At 44.4% G+C, this 17,466-nt stretch overlaps 1 protein-coding gene across 5 annotated transcripts in view; it reads right to left on the bottom strand.

Moving 5' to 3' along the window:
• KCMF1 (potassium channel modulatory factor 1) overlaps positions 1-12,608 on the bottom strand; it is a 79,672-nt gene extending 67,064 nt beyond the window's left edge. The window contains exon 1 of one of the 5 annotated variants that reach the window (XM_070379408.1): positions 12,252-12,608. Coding sequence is in view for 2 of the 5 variants with exons in the window: in XM_070379410.1 (XP_070235511.1) it covers positions 12,252-12,267 (16 nt within the window). In the remaining 3 variants the exon portion in view is untranslated. Of the gene's footprint in view, positions 1-11,779; positions 11,953-12,251 lie in introns of those variants that run through there. The other 4 variants (XM_070379409.1, XM_070379410.1, XM_070379412.1 and 1 more) reach the window with 4 other exon arrangements.
• Between the last annotated feature and the right edge of the window lie 4,858 nt (positions 12,609-17,466).

The following is a 17,466-nucleotide window of genomic DNA, read 5'->3' as shown; positions in this document are numbered from 1 at the left end:
CCCCTCTTCTCAAGATACTTTCTTCCTCAGAAATCTAGCCTATCCCCAGACGTCAATGTAGGGGGCTATAAGATTCTTTTTTCTAACCAAGATTTCTCTCTTCTGAGCCCCAGTGCAGTGTTTCTCAACTCCTGATTTCTCCCCAGTGGCCTTACCTTCTCGGGGCAACTTCCTGACCCAGGGATTGAACCGGGGTCTCCTGCATTGCAGGCAGATTCTTTACCATCTGAACCACCAGGGAAGCCTACCTAATGGCCTAACATCACCTTAAATCCAAAATGTCAAAAGCTAAAAATTACTCTTTTCCCCACCTCTCCCTTCCTATCTTCCCTAACTAATATTAAGAACCTGCTATTCTTTCAGCATGTTGACTGGTCGTCTTGAAATTATACTTTAGTCCTTGTTCTCTTGCAATGAGACTTTATCTCAAATCGTGTTGCTTTTTCTTTTCTTTTTGTTCCTACCATCACTGACTAATTCAGGTCCTTTCAACTTCAAGCTCATGCCACCAGTCTCTGAATGGTTCCTGCCACAAGCACCAACCTACTCCACACACAATACCACCACACTAATCTTCCTGAAACTTACTCATCACGCTCTTTCTTTGCTTCAAACTTTGACCCCTTTTCCATCCCATAATCTCTATGGAAAAAGGAAAAGACTGACCTTAGTGTTGCAATCAAATCCTTCCCTATCTACCTTGCTCCAGTCTTCATTTCTAATCTTATCCCCTATAATAAAAAAAAATACCATCATCTTATACTTATGCAGTGCTTCATCCAACTTAGAAAACATCACTACATGCCCTGGTATTTCATCTTCACAGAGACCCTTGGAAAGAGGCCAAAGCAGCAGTTGCATCCTTTTTTTACAGAAAACAGATCTCTTGCACTGACTCAGAAGTCAGGACTTACATATGGGCATCTGTTCTAGAAACCCTGGTCTTCTCAGTACTGTCTGATAGACCTCTCTCTAACACGCTCTTGTTTTCTCAGCTCTGCAGTCTACCCTCTGCCATTCTCCTACTTGGTGGCCATGCCTGAAGTGAAGAGTGTTGGGGAAAGTTCATAAAGCAGTGTTTCTTAGAGATGCTGGAATGTGCTACAGCAGGTGTTTAGCTTCCAGTCTCTGCCATGTATAGCCAAAAAGATCCCTCTAAAGAAGGGCTTCTATAGTGTATTTCTCCAAGAACACACAATCAAACATCCTCACCGCAGGCCACAATACAGAGTATGCTGTGTCTGGACTAGTTACACCGACTTCATTTCCTACCTCTTCCCCCTCAACCATGGTCCTCCATCCGCAGGGGGTTCACTGCTGTTCCCAGAACATTCCAAATCTCAGGGCCTCTGGACTTGCTGTATCCTCCTTTTCACATCCTTCACTTAACTCAAGTTCTTTCTTTCAAAGTTCCATCTTCAGAAAAGCTCTCCCTGACCATCACTATCTAAAGTAGGCCCCCATTCTCTAGTCCCAGTCTGGGTTCTTGTAACAGTTGTCACTTTCTAACACTGCTGCTGCTGCTGCTAAGTCGCCTCAGTCATGTCCAACTCTGTGCGACCCCATAGACGGCAGCCCACCAGGCTCCCCGGTCCCTGGGATTCTCCAGGCAAGAACACTGGAGTGGATTGCCATTTCCTTCTCCAATGCATGAAAGTGAAAAGTGAAAGTGAAGTCGCTCAGTCGTGTCTGACCCTGAGCGACTCCATGGACTGTAGCCTACCAGGATCCTCCGTCCATGGGATTCTTCAGGCAAGAATACTGGAGTGGGTTGCCATTTCCTTCTCCATCTATTTATTCTTTCATGGTCTTTTTCAGGGATTCACAATTTTTTTCTGTCAAGAGCCAGAGAGTAAATATGTTCAACTTTCTCTGTCATAACTCCTCAACTGTGCATTGTAGCACAAAGCAACTTTGAGAATATGCAAATGAGGAGATGCGGCTGTGCTCCAATAAAACTTTATTTACCAAGACAGGCAGTGGGCCAAGTCACAGGCCATACACCCTTGGCATATTCCTTCTAACGGAGTGTGAGTGTCAGAGGAACAGGAAGCTTCTCTATCTTGTTCACTAAGGTTTCCTTGTGGCCAGAATAATTCCTGGCCCTGAGTACACATTCAATATATAAATATGTGTTGAGTAAATAAAAAGAACTAGTCTGGAGTGGGGAGTTATGCTCCTCTTCTACCTTCTCAGGTGACAAGAGCATGACATTCAAGGAGAATGGGGCCAAGGTCATCAGCTCCATTTCCGTTTGGTTAGTATCATATCATGAAAAGTGGTCTCAAACCATTGGGTGCCTGTCACCAACAATAACCACCTCATGCAAACAATGCCTTTTATTACATAACCAGGTCCAGGTAGGAGTCTGTTAAAACACAGGCCGCTGGGCCCCACCCCCAGAAGTTGTGATCGGTAGGTCTGGGGTAGAGTCTAAGAATCTGCATTACGAGCAAGTTCCCAGGTGATACTGATAGGCTGGTCCTGAACCACATGTTGAGCAGCATTGGATGACAGTGCCCCAAAATAATAGGATGTGAGTGCTCAGCTGCTCAGTCCTATCCGACTCTTTGCGACCCTAAGGACTGTAGCCCACCAGGCTCCTCTGTCCATGGAATTCTCCAGGCAAGAATACTGGAGTGGGTTGTCATTTCCTCCTCCAGGGGATCTTCCTGACCCAGGAACTGAACCTGTGTCTCCTGCATCTCCTTTAATGCAGGCAGATTCTTTACTCTGAGCCATTAGGGAAGACCCCAAAACAATAATACTAGCATTTTTACACTATCAGGTGGGGGATGGGGAGGAGGGAAGAGCCACAGATTCCTGACGTCTCAGTGATCTGGCTGGAGGGGAGCTGAAGGAAAAACAAAAACATAATACTGACAGCTCAGCGGAACTGCTGCTCCAGTAAAATCAAGACAGAAAAACATGAGGTCTTTAATTTTTAACAGACTGTCTTCCAAACACTCTTATTTTCACTTGCAAATCTAGCTGTAACTGGCTAAAATAATAAGCCAAAAAGGTAAAAGAGAGACACCACCAGTGGGTGGCTAACCTTGATAGTGGACTAAGGATTATCTTCTCCATCGGCTCCATAACCAGTTTCCTTAAAATTAAACAAGAATCATAGCCACCTGTCTTTCTACTGGTAGATGCCAGGAGCCTTTTGGAGATGGATACTGGGTATATATAATCTATATAGTGAAAGTGTTAGTCACTCAGTTGTGTTTGACTCTTTTGCTACCCCATGGACTATAGCCCACTAGACTCCTCTGTCCATGGGATTTCCCAGGCAAGAATACCAAAGTGGGTAGCCATTCCCTTCTCCAGGAGATCTTCCTGAACCAGGAATTGAACCTGCGTTTCTTGCATTGCAGGTGGATTCTTTACCATCTAAACCACCAGGAAGCCCAACAAAATACATGTACAATAAATGACCAAGCCTAGGGGTCACTTTTTTCAAATGATGAATTCACCATAATAAAACTTGAAATGGACTAGCAACAACTTTTGCAAATTCTATATCTGTCAACTCCAGGGACTTCAAAATAACCCCTCAAACTCACATTAAAACCACCCCAAAGCCATTACTTACACTTCATCAATCTGAATAGCCCTCAAAGGAATTAGAATTTATATACATTTGTAGTTGTTTATAAAGTGGATTTCTACTGTGATGGTTTTATGTAGCTAAAGTTTAGGTTAAGAATAATTTTAAGGTCAAAAAATAGGGTAAAATCTAACTTCTTAGGAGAGAAATTCAGGAAACAAATCAAGAATGTTCATGAATGGACAATTAAGTAGATGGCAATACTGCATCAACATGTTACTTACAAAGACAGACAGTATTATGATCAAAATATGAATTAGCAGACTTCCAATGTGTCTGGAAGTCTAAAGTGTTTCTCAGCTAAGACCAAGTAATTTTTTTATGAAAATCTAGCATCTGAATTAAAAAGTTTCAGTGTGGAATATATCCTAGATTTTTACAGTGTTGTAAAGAAAAAAGAACATAAAAATATCTCATAAACAATTTGTATATTGGTTACATGATGAACTGTTATTTTGTATATATTAAGTTAAAGCATTAAATTATTAAAATTGATTTCACCTTCTCAGTTTTGTTACTGTAGCTCCCAGAGAATTTCAAATTACATGTGACTTGAAACTAGATTTCTATTAGACAGTGTGATCATGCAGCCCAATTCTGCAAGAAGATTTGCTATCTCTTTTTCCCTTTGAGTGGTTTCTAAAAAGCTTGCAGAAAATGATAGGGAGCAATGAATAAGCATACAGATATGCAGTATGTCTGACATGGAGTGAAGCTCTTTGATCCTGGCCTAATACGGGATCACCTCAGGCCAGGTGCTCATCCACTGTAACCCAAGGTTCTAATCACCATTTTTCCCAGGGGAAGGACGATCAGTTTCACCTCAGCGACTACTGTCCATGTGTGTTTAGTCGCTAAGTTGTCTCTGATTCTTTTGCGATTCCCCAAGGACTGTAGCCCACCAGGTTCCTCTGTCTGCAGGATTTCCCAGCAAGAATACTGGAGGAGGTTGCCATTTCCTTGTCCAGGGGATCTTCCCCACCCAGGGATCGAACCTGTGTCTCTTCTATTGGCAGGTGGATTCTTTACCATTGGGCCACCAGGGAAGCCCTCAGAGACTACTATGTACACTCTTATCTGTAGCTATACAAACACATGAAATTCATTTCAAATTGCAATTAACTGTATCAGAACTGCTAGCAGTGTTACTAAGAATGAACATGATCTCTGACTATGAAAACTACCTGGTTCCCACCACCCCCCACCTCCCAGCATGTATTTCATTCTTACCGAGAAAGGACACATTTCTAACAACTCCTTTACATAATCCCTGTCCATTTCACTTCAGTGTCTTTAACTCCTGATTTAGAAAGTTTCTCATTTCCTTGCACTCACTGTCAAAACTCTACAATCACAGAGGACACCAAAGGAGAATGCTGGTTGAGGAAGAATACCAGAAGGAAGTAGGGTCCAGTTACTCACCCCAACGGTTGCTATATAACCATAAGGATGCCACACACACAAAAAAACACTATACGGAATATAAAAAGTTTAATACCTTGAGCTCTCTTTGCTAAGTATCAAAAAGATACTTACGTGTGCAGGTGTGTGTTGAGACCTTAAGTTTAAGGATAATATTGTTAGAGAACGAAATGTACTGCTGGGCAGAATTAGAAGTGATTGTGAAGCTTGAATGAAAATAATGTTTAAAAAAAAAGGAGGGGGGTGCAAATATTGCCAAAACATTAAAACACTTACATGATTTAATTACCCTGTCATAAAATATAAACTTCAAGGACTAATTCGAGCACACTGGAAAAGAGCCACAACCTATGCAATAGGAAAGAATTTTATTCCTAACATGTGTTTCTAACCCACTGAATATTATCATCCTGCAGCAAGGGTCAACAACTTGTGGCCAGCTCTGGAGATGACTTGGAGTGGTACTTGAGTAGGTAGCCATAAATATTCTCTGAATGAAAGACTGAATGAAGCAGGAAACTCACACACAGTGCAATTAACATGCAGATCTTCACAGCCAGTTAATCTGAAACCAGAGCCAGAGGGAGAACAAAACAGCACCTTGGTGTCCAGTCCCAGGCCATTCCCCAGGGAGTCAGCTACCCTAAGTTATTTTCATTCTATGTACACATAGTTTACTCATCCCCTCTTACTTCTATGAGTTCCAAGTTCTCTTTCCTACAAACTCTTTCCCTCCTAACCAGTTCCCCCATACAAAAGCAGGGATGCACTTTCGAGTCTTACCATTTTTTCAGACAATTATTAAACATCTCTAACAGTCACTCCCAAATGTTCACTGGGCCTCCCAAAGGCCAGACACTATGCTAGGTGGTAGCATACAGAGGTGTAAGTATAACACTATACCTATGTGGTGCAGCCAGACAAGTGAACAATTACAGCATAAAAAAATGCCTGGAGAATGATGCACGAGTGCTATTGGAAGGACTTAACTTTGCTGGGTGGGCAGGGAGGGTGACAGAGTCTTACGGAACAAAGGTAAAAGACGTCAAAACCAAAAATTACAGTCTAATATACCTGCAACTGTTCTAATGGTCAACTCATCAAGTTAGCACTCTAAACTGGCTCTTTGAATGTAGATCCTCTGACTACAGAGAAATCTGAAGTTCATGACAGTGGCACTGATTACCGGCAAGAGAAGGAAAACACAGACACACACACACACACACACACACATACTCCAGCAGAAGAAAATGTGCAAACCTAATTAGTGATGATGTCAAGAGGCTTCACCCACTTAATGTCTGTCCCTCCAAGCTGAAGGTGACTTGACTGACCCACTCCTGTGATTGACTTCAGTTGGATTTTTCACACAGTAGTGATGGATTTGCAAGAATCCATCCATACTTTCTCCCTGATACCTCTTGTGGCTACTGGCCAAGTCTGCTAGACTGCTGGTTGGTACCACGGCCCTGAAGAGATAAACAGACCATGTACGTGAACAAGACAGACCCACACTCTGCTTTGGTACTATTCAGAAAGACAGTTAGAAACATGGATTCACAAACATGTGGGAGGGCAGTTAGAAAAGCAGCAAGGATGGCACCCGGGAAGGTGCCTAACAAGCAATTCATCTCTTGCTAGTTTTGCAGGACCCTGTTTTTACCTCCTGGTACCTGGTTCTTTAGACATTTCATCAAGCATGAGAGTTTTCTGTTTCTGACTTCCTGTGGCTACAGATCATTCCCAAGATTCATGACTACCCTGCCTAACTTTCTACTGCCATCACCCTCCTCGTCTCTTGTCCTCACCCTTGCCCGAACCCTCTTTTCATGCAAAACACTCACTTTCCTCCCATGGAACATAGGTAACGTGTTCCTCTGGAAACCATCTGCCTTATCCAACATCTCCATCATCAATCAGGACACAGATAATATATAAAAATCACCACATTTTAAAAAATGCTCTGATCTATAGACCTCTTACAGGTTCTTTCCTTAATTTTAATGTATAACTTTAGCGGCTAAAAAGTATGTGTGTGTGTGTTAGTTGCTCAGTCGTGTCCGACTCTTCGCAACCCCACGGACTGTCTGTCAGTGGCTAAAAAGTATACCCAACCATTTTAAGGAAATGAAAAACATCATGGCTCCTAGCACAATGCTAAAATTAATGTGAAATTAAACTTTAATCAACAAAGATTTTAATTACGAATGGCACTACTTTAAAATTTTATGAATATGAAGGGTAGGAAATGCTTCCATATTCATGAAAGAAGCCCCACGGCAGTACTTATGATGACATTTAAAACATACTATTTTTAGGATAATATATCCTAAATGATACCTTAATCTTCACTAAAAACAATTTTTGGAACCTGCACTCTAAAAAAATCCAAACCACTGTAAATATATGTGTTAGATGTTATAAAGCTGATGTTTTGAAAATTAAGACTCATAAAGACATGGATTTCTTTTTTGAAATGTTGCAAACCTAATGTGAAGGAATTTGGTCCATTCACATCAGAAGCTTCCTGATTTTCACTGTGAAAAGGTTTACAACCTTTAAACAAGACTGCTGTTAATAAACTCTTAAAATTCTAAGACTAACAGAAATACCTTTCAAACTAAATTTCTAATATAAAACAAGAAAGTTTATTTTGCTATATTTTAACTTACACATGGATGTCAACAGATGAGAACGGACTTCAAAATCAACTTTATACAAAATCATGGAATCAAAGACTCCAGAAATTAAAATATTTATGTTTTATCCTTTATTGAAAGTCAAAGTAAATATAATAAATGATTCACTTAAATTTAAAGTCAAGTAAGAGTGTCATAATCTTTTTAACAGATCACTTAGTGAAGTAAGTTGTTCGACATGATAGCAAAGAACTTTTCAGTGGGAGTGAATTTACTTTGTCACAGGAAAGCAAAAGTCACCACGTTAAAAATCCCATGCTAATTGCCAATGCTGGCTTTCCAGTCCCCAAATTTTGAAAACAAAATTATTGCAATTCCCACTGGGACTGTCTGCATGCTCATTTATAGCACTAGATAGCACTCCTGGAGAACAGAAATCTAACAAAAAAGTGATACAACTTCAAAACCCTTTCAAGAACTAGAGTAATGACCTACCTACTGTTGTACTTAACATTTTGAAAATAAACAGTCTCAGATGCTTTTGAGAATAACATGTTAGGATCACTGGTCCATTTATTCACTATCATTGCTTACATATGAAAATCTTCAAAAACTTAGGGGAAATATAAATCAAGTAGAGATTAGTTCAAATAGGAACTCTATTTGAAAGCTCAAATGATTTTATCCAAAATGAAGAGCAGCCCACAAAAAAGCTAGGAGGCACTCAAGAAAAAGGAGTTAGAATTCACAAAAGAATCCCTCTCTGAAACTGGGCAAAATTAGTAAGAAAAAAGTTGGTAATTATATTGTCATCAATTTGTTTATCCCTTCCTTATGGCATGTCTCACACTGTGCTGCAGGAGCTGTGCACATGCGTCTTCCGTCTTCCCCACCACACTTAAGTTGAGGAGCTCCCTCTGCTTCATTCATCCTTGGTACCTAGCCCAGGGTCTTAAACATAGTAGCAAATGAAAAAAAGGGTGGATGATTTAAGGTAATAAAACATATTCCTAACTAGGTAATCAATTAGGCTCCAACTCATGCAAGAACATTTATAATTTCATTTTAGCTAATAAAACACTGACTAATTTGATATGTTTTTAACAACATTTGCAAAGCTATTAAATGGATTTTAAGCTCTGAATAACATATTTATACTCTAAATGTATTTAAGAAGAAAGCATGTAGTGAAACATTAGGGAAAAAAAACTTCTACCAATGAAACAGAAAATGATGGGTTTCACTGTGTATAACATGGAACTAGATGGTGCTGGCAGGTTGAACATAAAATGACTAAGAACTGACATTGTAAAATGTTTAAAGACCCTGGAATTCTGGTTGTGAAAGTCAAGATTGGCAAGCAGGAGACAATGTAGAGTACCAAAACTCCAGTGTCTGGAAAGGCAGGTGGGGAGTCTGTTTCTCCAGCAGGAACAATAACTCTGATCACAATCTATATAGTGCTGCTGGAAACAGGTACAGAACCAGCCCACACCATGGACTCACTCCCCATACCCCAGAGGAAACGATGGAATACCAAGCACAGTGGGTCCTTTCTGGACTCTCCACAATTTCAGTTCAATCAACTCTAAAACTAAAGTCCAGAGCTAAAGTAGGCAAATGATAGCCTGCAGGCCAAAATGGGCCAAATGTGGCCACCTCCAGTGTTTGTGCAGCCCTCAAGCTAAGAGTGGTTTTTACATTTTTAAATGGTAAAAACGAAGAATCATAAAAATTATATGAAATTCAATGTCAGTCCCATAAAGAAAGTTTTCATTGGAACACGGCTGTGCTCATTCATTACATGTTGTCTGCTTTTACACTACAACAGCAGAGGGGGCATAGGATTGCCAAGCCTATGATATTTACTCCCTAGCCCTTCACAGAAAAAAAGCATGCTGAGCCCTAGAATATGCCTTGAACATTTCTCTGTGCTTCCAGTTGCACCTCATTTCTCTGAGGTAGTCCACTGCTTTGCAAAGTATAGACTAAAGCTTGACAGATGTCCACCTTGGGGTTCTGTTGTCCAAAGTTACATTCTTACATACAATATAGTGCAACTCATTAGGGTGGGCCCAAAGACGCAAAGCAGGGGCATACAGAACGCACTGAAACAGAAGCACAGGGCAAGCACGCTACAGGCGGGCAGCACAGTTCAGATTTCTTCCCAGACTACTACAGCCAGTTCTAGGTCATACTACTGAAAGGAAAAGGGAACTACAGAGAATTTGGCAGTGGACAGATGATTAAAAGAGCTCAAAAATCCTACCACTAAAGAAATGGGATTAGTTGGCCCAAAGAAGAAAGCATGAGAAAAGAACTACACTACCGAGGGTGTCAATCTCTACATTTGTTGATACATTAAATTCTAACCAATGAAAGTAACTGGTAGGCCCAACTAAAATTCCACACACCATAGATCTAATAAATTAAATGTGATTCTTAAGGAGATTGTCATTCCTGCCTTAGGCCATTAGCTAGACCCTTAAAAAGTAATCATTTGACAAATACTGTACTGTAAATCTTCAACTGATGTATGGTAGGAATGTTCCTTTTTTCAGAAACATCTGGCATGCTCTAAGTTACAGAAAAGGTGTGCTATTCCTGTGCTGAGGGGCTCAGTAATATTCAAGTAACTAAAAGGTAAATATAAGTTTCATGACCACATGTCTTTCCACAGGACCAAACAGGGGAAAACAGGCTTAAAGTACAGAATTTGTGTTACATTCAAGAATGTTCACACTGTGGGGTTTTAATTTCTCTAAAGGATTCCTGAGGGTAAAGGAATGTTCCCAGGATACCATTCAATTACAAAACTCAGCCTGCAACTATCCAGATATTTTCTTGAAGCCAGGAGAATGGGTCTCAAACACCCTTCTTCCATTGCTATGATTCTGTAACTCTAACTCTCCCAGTTCTTACGAGTCAGAGAGCCTACAGCCATTGCTCACTTTCATTTTGTCCTGAAGGTGGTCAGTGTACACACGACTTCAAAGATAAACTTCACATACCAAATTAAAATTTGATTATCACTTTAATTACAATTTATTTTAAATTACAAGACAGGAATGTTTCCATTAAGTAAAAAAAGGGGGGAGGGGGAATAGGCATAGCTTCTAAATATTTCTATGAGCCTATGTACCTTATTATTTCAAACTGTCCAACATCAGTACACAGTAAGTGAAGAAAATACAGTATATTTCCTATTGGTTTTGTGATTTTAGAATACAGAATCCTTGGACACAATATATTCTTGAAGTCAATCTCAAATTAATTATAATTAGTAATGGAAATCCTGAAACTTGCTCTAAATATAATTTTGATCAATCTGAGTTTTTCCATCTTGAAATTCTAAGGCCTATATTTCCCTAAGAATACCTTCGCAACGTTGTGGTGCACACGCAAGAATCTGACTCACTAAACTTTCTCCACTCCTACATCACCTATATAGGATTTTAACATCAAGAGTACAAAATATCTTCAAGCCACTTCTACAATCTTGCATTAACCTTACCAGGATAAACTTTTCCGCCAAGTTTCGTTAAGACTTTTTATTTAAAGACCTGTGGTAGTGAAACAAAGAAAACACAACCCCCTCCCTTTTCTAAACCATATGGCAGCAAATTAAAGTTAACTTATTTTTTTATCAGCTCAACGCCTAGACCTCGGCCCTAAACATTTTTCTCTTTGTGCCCTGGGATCGGACTAAAACAGTCTGCTGATTTGCATCTGTACCCCCATGTTTTAAAATCACAAAACAAAGTCCCAAACGCCCCCTAACCACTACCAGACCTCACCACGGTCATTTACTAAAACCTGGTTCAGGAGACCATGCATGCCGGGCAAGGGGCCCGCAGCCCGCCAGGAGCGAGTCCCCTTCCGACCCAGTGACCGAGCAGTGAGTTTGCTCACCCGGCCGGGCCGGATCCGCCCCGGGAACTTGGGTTACCCGAGCCCAGGGACGCGCCGAGGCCTAGCCGCGAGGCCGGGGCGGGCTCCAGGCGACGGGGGCTTCCCGTTCCCCGACCGCAGAGCCTTCCCGCCCGCCCCGCCGTCGTCCGCAGGCAGGGGCACTCCCCGTCGTCTCCCGGAGACCGGACTCACCCACCGAGTCCCGGGTCGGCTCCTCGGTCTCCTGCCGCCGTCCGCGGCCCCGCTCGGCGGCCGCGCCGGGCCCTTCCGGGACGGCGGGAGCTCTAGGCCGCGCCGGGGCCCCGCGGCTCCGGGACCGGCCGGCCCGGCCGCGGCGTCCGGTATCAGTCCCGAGGACCGGGCTCCCGCCGGTAACGGGCCCCGCCGCCTCCCCTCCCCCTCCCCCGCCCCATGACAGTGCAAACCCTCCGGCCGGCCCGGCCGCCCCGCCTCCGGCACCAGGCCCAGCTCAGGGCCGCGGCCGTGGCGGCGGCGGCGCCGCGGCTCTACGCCCTCGCTCGCTCGCTCGCTCTCGGGCCCGGCGTCTCGGGCCCGGCTCGGGCCCAGCCGAAGTCTCCGCCGCTTCCCGGCCGCCCTCCGCGGCGCCCGGCCCGGGCGGGGTAGGCCGAGGCCCGGGCGGTGGGGGTGGGGGCGGGGGCTCCTCTCACCTTCATGTCGGGACATCCTAGTTCAGACGGTGGCGGCGCGGCCCCTCCCGGGCTCCGACTGCAGTGTCCCCTGTGGGGTCCCGGCGCTGCCCGCGCCGGCCGGCCGACTCCCACTCGACTCCCGGGCTCGGCCGCGGGGGCGGGGTGGGCAGGGGAGCGCTCCCGCGGCGGCGGCGGCGGCGGGGAGGCGGCGCGGGGCGGGAATGGGGCCGGGCCTGGCCGGGGCTGAGCTCCTCCAGGAGGCGGGTCCGACGCCGCGGCTCCGCCGGCGCCCGCCGTGACTCGGTCACTCTCGGGCCCGCCGGCTCCCGGCTGCGGCGCCGCGCTCCGCAAACCCCGCTCCTCCCCTCCCCCGGCCCACCCCCCGCCCCTCTTCCCCGGCTCCCGGCCGCCGCCTCCTCCTCCTCCTCTTCCTCCTCCTCCGCCTCCTTCCGCCACCCGCACGCCGGCCCCGCCTCTCGCTGCCCGCGCCGGGCCCAGCTGCCCGGAGCCCCGCGGCCGGAGGGCGCGGCGGGGGCGCCGCGGCGGCGGCGGCGGCGGCGACTCGGGCGGCGGCGTTTGGCCGCGCTCGCCGGCAGGCCTCGGTCGGGCGCCCGAGCCCGGCCTCGGCCTGGCCACCGCCGCGCCGCCGCGCCTCGCGTAGGGAGGAAGAGGAAACGCCCCGGCGCCGGCGCTCGCCGGTACGGCCGCGCGGCCCCGAGCCCCGCCTGGGGCCTACGTGGAACCGGGCCCTAGGCGCTTCGCCGTTGGGCCGGGCCGACCGCGACGGCAGGTGCTTCCCGACAGCGAGCTGAGACCACGGCAGGCTCCCGCCTTCGGGAGCTTGGCCGCCGGGCCGACCGCGGGAAGCCCCCTGCTGCCCTCAACCCCGACGGGAGGCTGCGCAGCGGCCGGGGACACGTGTTTGTGTTTCTTTTTAAGCCAGCGGCTCGGCAGGAAAGGCGGCTGACCTCCGGGCGTTGTCCCGCGTTGCCCGGCCCGGTGACTCGTGGTCGGGAGGGCGTGGGCGCGGGAGGCGGCTGGGCTTGGCTGCTGTGCCCCACGGCCGGCTGGCTCCTTGGGAACCATCCCGGTGGAAGACTCCGCTACCGCCTGCCCGGGTGTCCGGCGGCCCCCGCGCAAAGTTTGTTCCAGCATCTTGGCTCAGCCTGAGTGCTCCGCTCTGAAAACTATTGGGGTGTGTGTGTCTGTGTGTCTTTTTTTTTTTTTTCCTTTTCCAGTTCCTGAACTACTTTTCCGTTTTTAACCTATCTTTTATATTTTTACCATCATCCTTGTCAACTTTGTTTTCAGGCATTATTCATCAAATATTTATGCATCCCCTTACCACGTGTCTGTTGGTAGCGTGGTTTGGTGGAAAGAAGCCGCACTTTGGAATCAAGACAGATCTGCCATGGATTCTGGATCTGATATCTTCTGTATAACCTTGGACAAGCTCATTGACCTTGCTGAGTCCCCGTTTCCTTGTCTTTTGTTTGGTTTTTGACTGTTATTTTAATTTACGCGTTTATATTTGAAATTTCTTTGTGTGTGTGTGTGCGCGCGCAAAAACCAGAACTGTGTCCTTTAGCTAAAAGTCTACCTAAATTAGATTCTAAAGTACTTGCTTTGGGATTATTCTTATTCCTTTCCACCATTACTAGCTGTGTTACCTGGAGAAAACGAAAGCCTTCTTGTGCCTTTCCCATCTTTAAAATGGGCGTTTTAAAAAAAAAAAAGGCGTGATTACAGATGATAATAATAATAACAGCAAGTATTTGGTGAATTAAGAGCTAAAGTGTATATAAACTAGCAGGGGACACAATAAAAGCAGTTTGTTACAGTATTTCTTAAATCTGATTTAAGAGGCATCTTGATTTCAAAGATATAAAAAGCTTGTCTTAAAGTCAAGGAAATAAATATTCGGTCACTCAGCTCTACCCAAGGGCTTGTGTGTGTTTGGTGGTAATTAATGATCAGCCAAACTAAGGTTTAAACAAACACGGCTTTAAATGAGGACTTTGTCACCAGAAATATTTCCAACGCATGTATGGAGCTTTTGCCTAAGTCCAGTCCCATCCAGCTTGAAAAGTTTCATCAAGGCCTTAACGGGGTTTGGTGGGATAGAAAGAGTAGGGCTTCTAGGGACTTCCCTTGTGGTCCAGTGGTTAAGACTCCATGTTTCCAAGCCTGGGGGCTATGGTTCGATCCCTGGTTGGGGAACTGATTTCCCACATGCCCTGTGGCGTGGAAAAGAAAAAAATAGGGCTTCCATCAAGGATAACTAAGATTAACTGACGATTGTCTTCTGCCAGTGACTTTCTATGCATTTTAGAGTATTGTGTGTGTGATCTAAGGTACCAAACTCTTAGTACCCTTGGGCTATAAAAGAAAAGACAGCAACACCCCATAGTCCTCTGATAAGTAAACGATGTCTGTAAATATATTGTGATAGTGATTAAGGCAGTATCAATAATATAGTCAGACAAAATGCTGGAGCAGGTAGGAGACCTGACAGAAACACAACTGAACTCCAGGAAGGAGTAAGAGTTTGTTTCGGTTTGGGAATTTGTTAGCTAATCCTATTAAGGAGTGCATACAGATGACTGTCTAAACCTGAAAGGGATATCAGATGTTTGACAGTTATTGTTTTCAATCAGGCAAGAGTAAGAAAATGAAGAATCTGATTAAAGTATTTTTTTCTCTTTGTTAAGAGTAAGCAGGAATATTACAATTATTCAGGGTTTTCATGACTGGACGAAGCATTTCCTCAGTTCAACTAGAGTCAGCCCTTCAATTAAAACAACCTGCTTGCTGTCCTGCCATATAGGAGACTCCCATTTGCCAAAGGATTAATGTAAACGTTCATACCAAGTTGTTCATCAAATGATGTTTGTTCTTCATAAATGTCTCCTCCAGTCCTTTCCCTGCACTTCTTGAGTTCTCCTTCCATGTCTAACTCCATATTAGGGGCTTCCCAGGAGGCACTAGTGGTAAAGAACCCACCTCTCACCTCTTGCAGAGAGTCAGACAAGACCGAAGTGACTTAGCACATCCTCACATGTTCCTTGAAAGTGAAAGTGCTACTCAGTTGTGTCCAACTCTTTGCGACCCCATGTACTAGCCCACCAGGCTCCTCTGTCCATAGAATTCTCCAGACAAGAATACTGGAGTGAGTAACCATTCACTTCTCAAGGGGATCTTCCTGATCCAGCAATCAAACCTGGGTCTCTTGTATTGCAGGTAGATTCTTTACCATCTGAGCCACCAGGGAAGCAATGTGCATACATCAAAACATTCATGACAGGCATGTTCAAAAATTATAGTAACCTTACAAGTTGGGGTGGTCAGCCAAATTTCCCTTTATAATAAGAAAAACGGTGAAATTATTTCTTGAATTTAAGTTATAGGCATTGTGCCAAATAAGCACACCTGCATCACCTCCTGGTGTTTAGTCACTCAGTCATGTCTGACTCTGCGACCCTGTGGGCCGAAGCCCTCCAGGTTCCCTTCTCCATGGGATTTCCCAGGGAAGAATACTGGAGTGAGTAGCCATTCCCTTCTCCAGGGGATCTTCCTGACCCAGGGAATGAACGTAGGTCTTCTGCATTGCAGGTAGATTCTTAACCGTCTGAGCCACCGGGGAAGCCCAATTATGTTCCTTAAAGCAAGCTAATGCATGTAAACTTTGGTGAAATCAGAATAAGATCTATAGTTAATTACACTAATGTCAGTTTCCTGGTTTGGTATGTTCTGTAGTTTTGTAAGCTGTTACCATTGGATGGAGCTGGGGTAAGGGTATATGGGCTCTCTGTGCAACTTCTTGTGAGTGTATAATTAATTTTATAAAGTAAAAACTTAGGGAATATCCTGGTGGCCTAGTGGTTAGGATTCCAGGTTTTCACTGCCATGTCCCAGGTCCAGTCCCTGGTCAGAGAACTGAGATCCTACAAGCTGTGTGACACGGCCAAAAATCAAATAAAAGCAAACTAAAAACAGAAATCAGATTAATAGTTACCTGCAGCTGAGAAAGTGAGGGTTGGGCACTGGCTACATAGAATTTACTGAGGTGATGGGCATATTGTCTTGGTTTTATTAGTGTTTTCTGTATACCTTTGTCACAACTTACAGGTCTATAAACATAAACGATTATTGCATTCTACTTCTGTGTAAATTGTAGCTAACTAAACCTGTGCTTTGTTGTACTGTTTTGATTCCTGCCTCTGGTCCTGTGCATGTGCTGTTCCCTCTGCTTAAACGAACACAAGAAAATTCAACCCTAAATTCAAATTGCTTGTACTCTCTTAAGCCTTGCCTTGCCTCTCAGACCCACCACTCCAGCAAGTTCTTCCCCTATGCTCACTTATGCTATGCCTAATTTTTAGTTTTCATCTGTTTCTTAGCTAATCTCCTCCAAGACAGGCAGTCACACGATTTCTTTCTGTCACTGGGATCCAGTAGTGTTGAATGGGTGAATGAATGAATGGTTTAAAGCAGCAAGAAAGGAACTTACCTGGTGGTCCAGTGGTTAAGAATCCCAAAGATCACACAAGCCCTGGGGCAGCTAAGCCCACTAGCTGCAACAAAGACCCAGCCCAGCCAAAATTTAAAAAATGAAGTTGGATAAAAGCTTAAAGTAACCATTCTCAAAGTGTGGTCTGGGGTCTTCAAGACCCTTTCAAAGGGTCCATGAGTTGCTTGGGTTTTCTTGTATATTAATACTTGAAACAGCACAGCTCAATAGAAGGCAGAAGCAGATAAGAGAATCCAGCTGTCTTCAATTAAGCCAGCCATTAAAGATATTGCTTGCAAAGATGTAAAATACTTTTTACTTTGAAAAATTATTTTTTCTTAAAAATACTAGGGAATGGGTTATGATCAAATTTTTACTCAGTTTTAATTTTCATTAAAATGCAGTAGATACATGTTTGGGGTTTTTTTTCAGTTATTTGGAGTCTTCAATAATTTTTAAGAGCATAAAGGGATTCTGAGACCAAAAAGTTTGAGAGTCTGTGCCTTAGAGACTGTTACAACCCTTTCGTAGTTCAAGTAGGAAATGATGATGATGTTGACATTCAAGTAGTGCTCTGGTACACGTGGCAGGCCTTGTGATAAGCACTTTACTTGTCAGTGCTATTATATCTCCATTTTACTCCTAAGACCAGTGAGGCACAGAGAAGTGAATTGACTTGGCCACATACCTAGTCAGGATTTGAACCCCATGTGTTTCAGAGGT

This window comes from Bos mutus, chromosome 11, assembly GCF_027580195.1.
Source record: "Bos mutus isolate GX-2022 chromosome 11, NWIPB_WYAK_1.1, whole genome shotgun sequence".
In the NCBI taxonomy this organism is placed as follows: Eukaryota; Metazoa; Chordata; class Mammalia; order Artiodactyla; family Bovidae; genus Bos; species Bos mutus.
The sequence above is the reverse complement of the archived record's forward strand: the minus strand, read 5'-3'. Positions and strand labels throughout refer to the sequence as shown.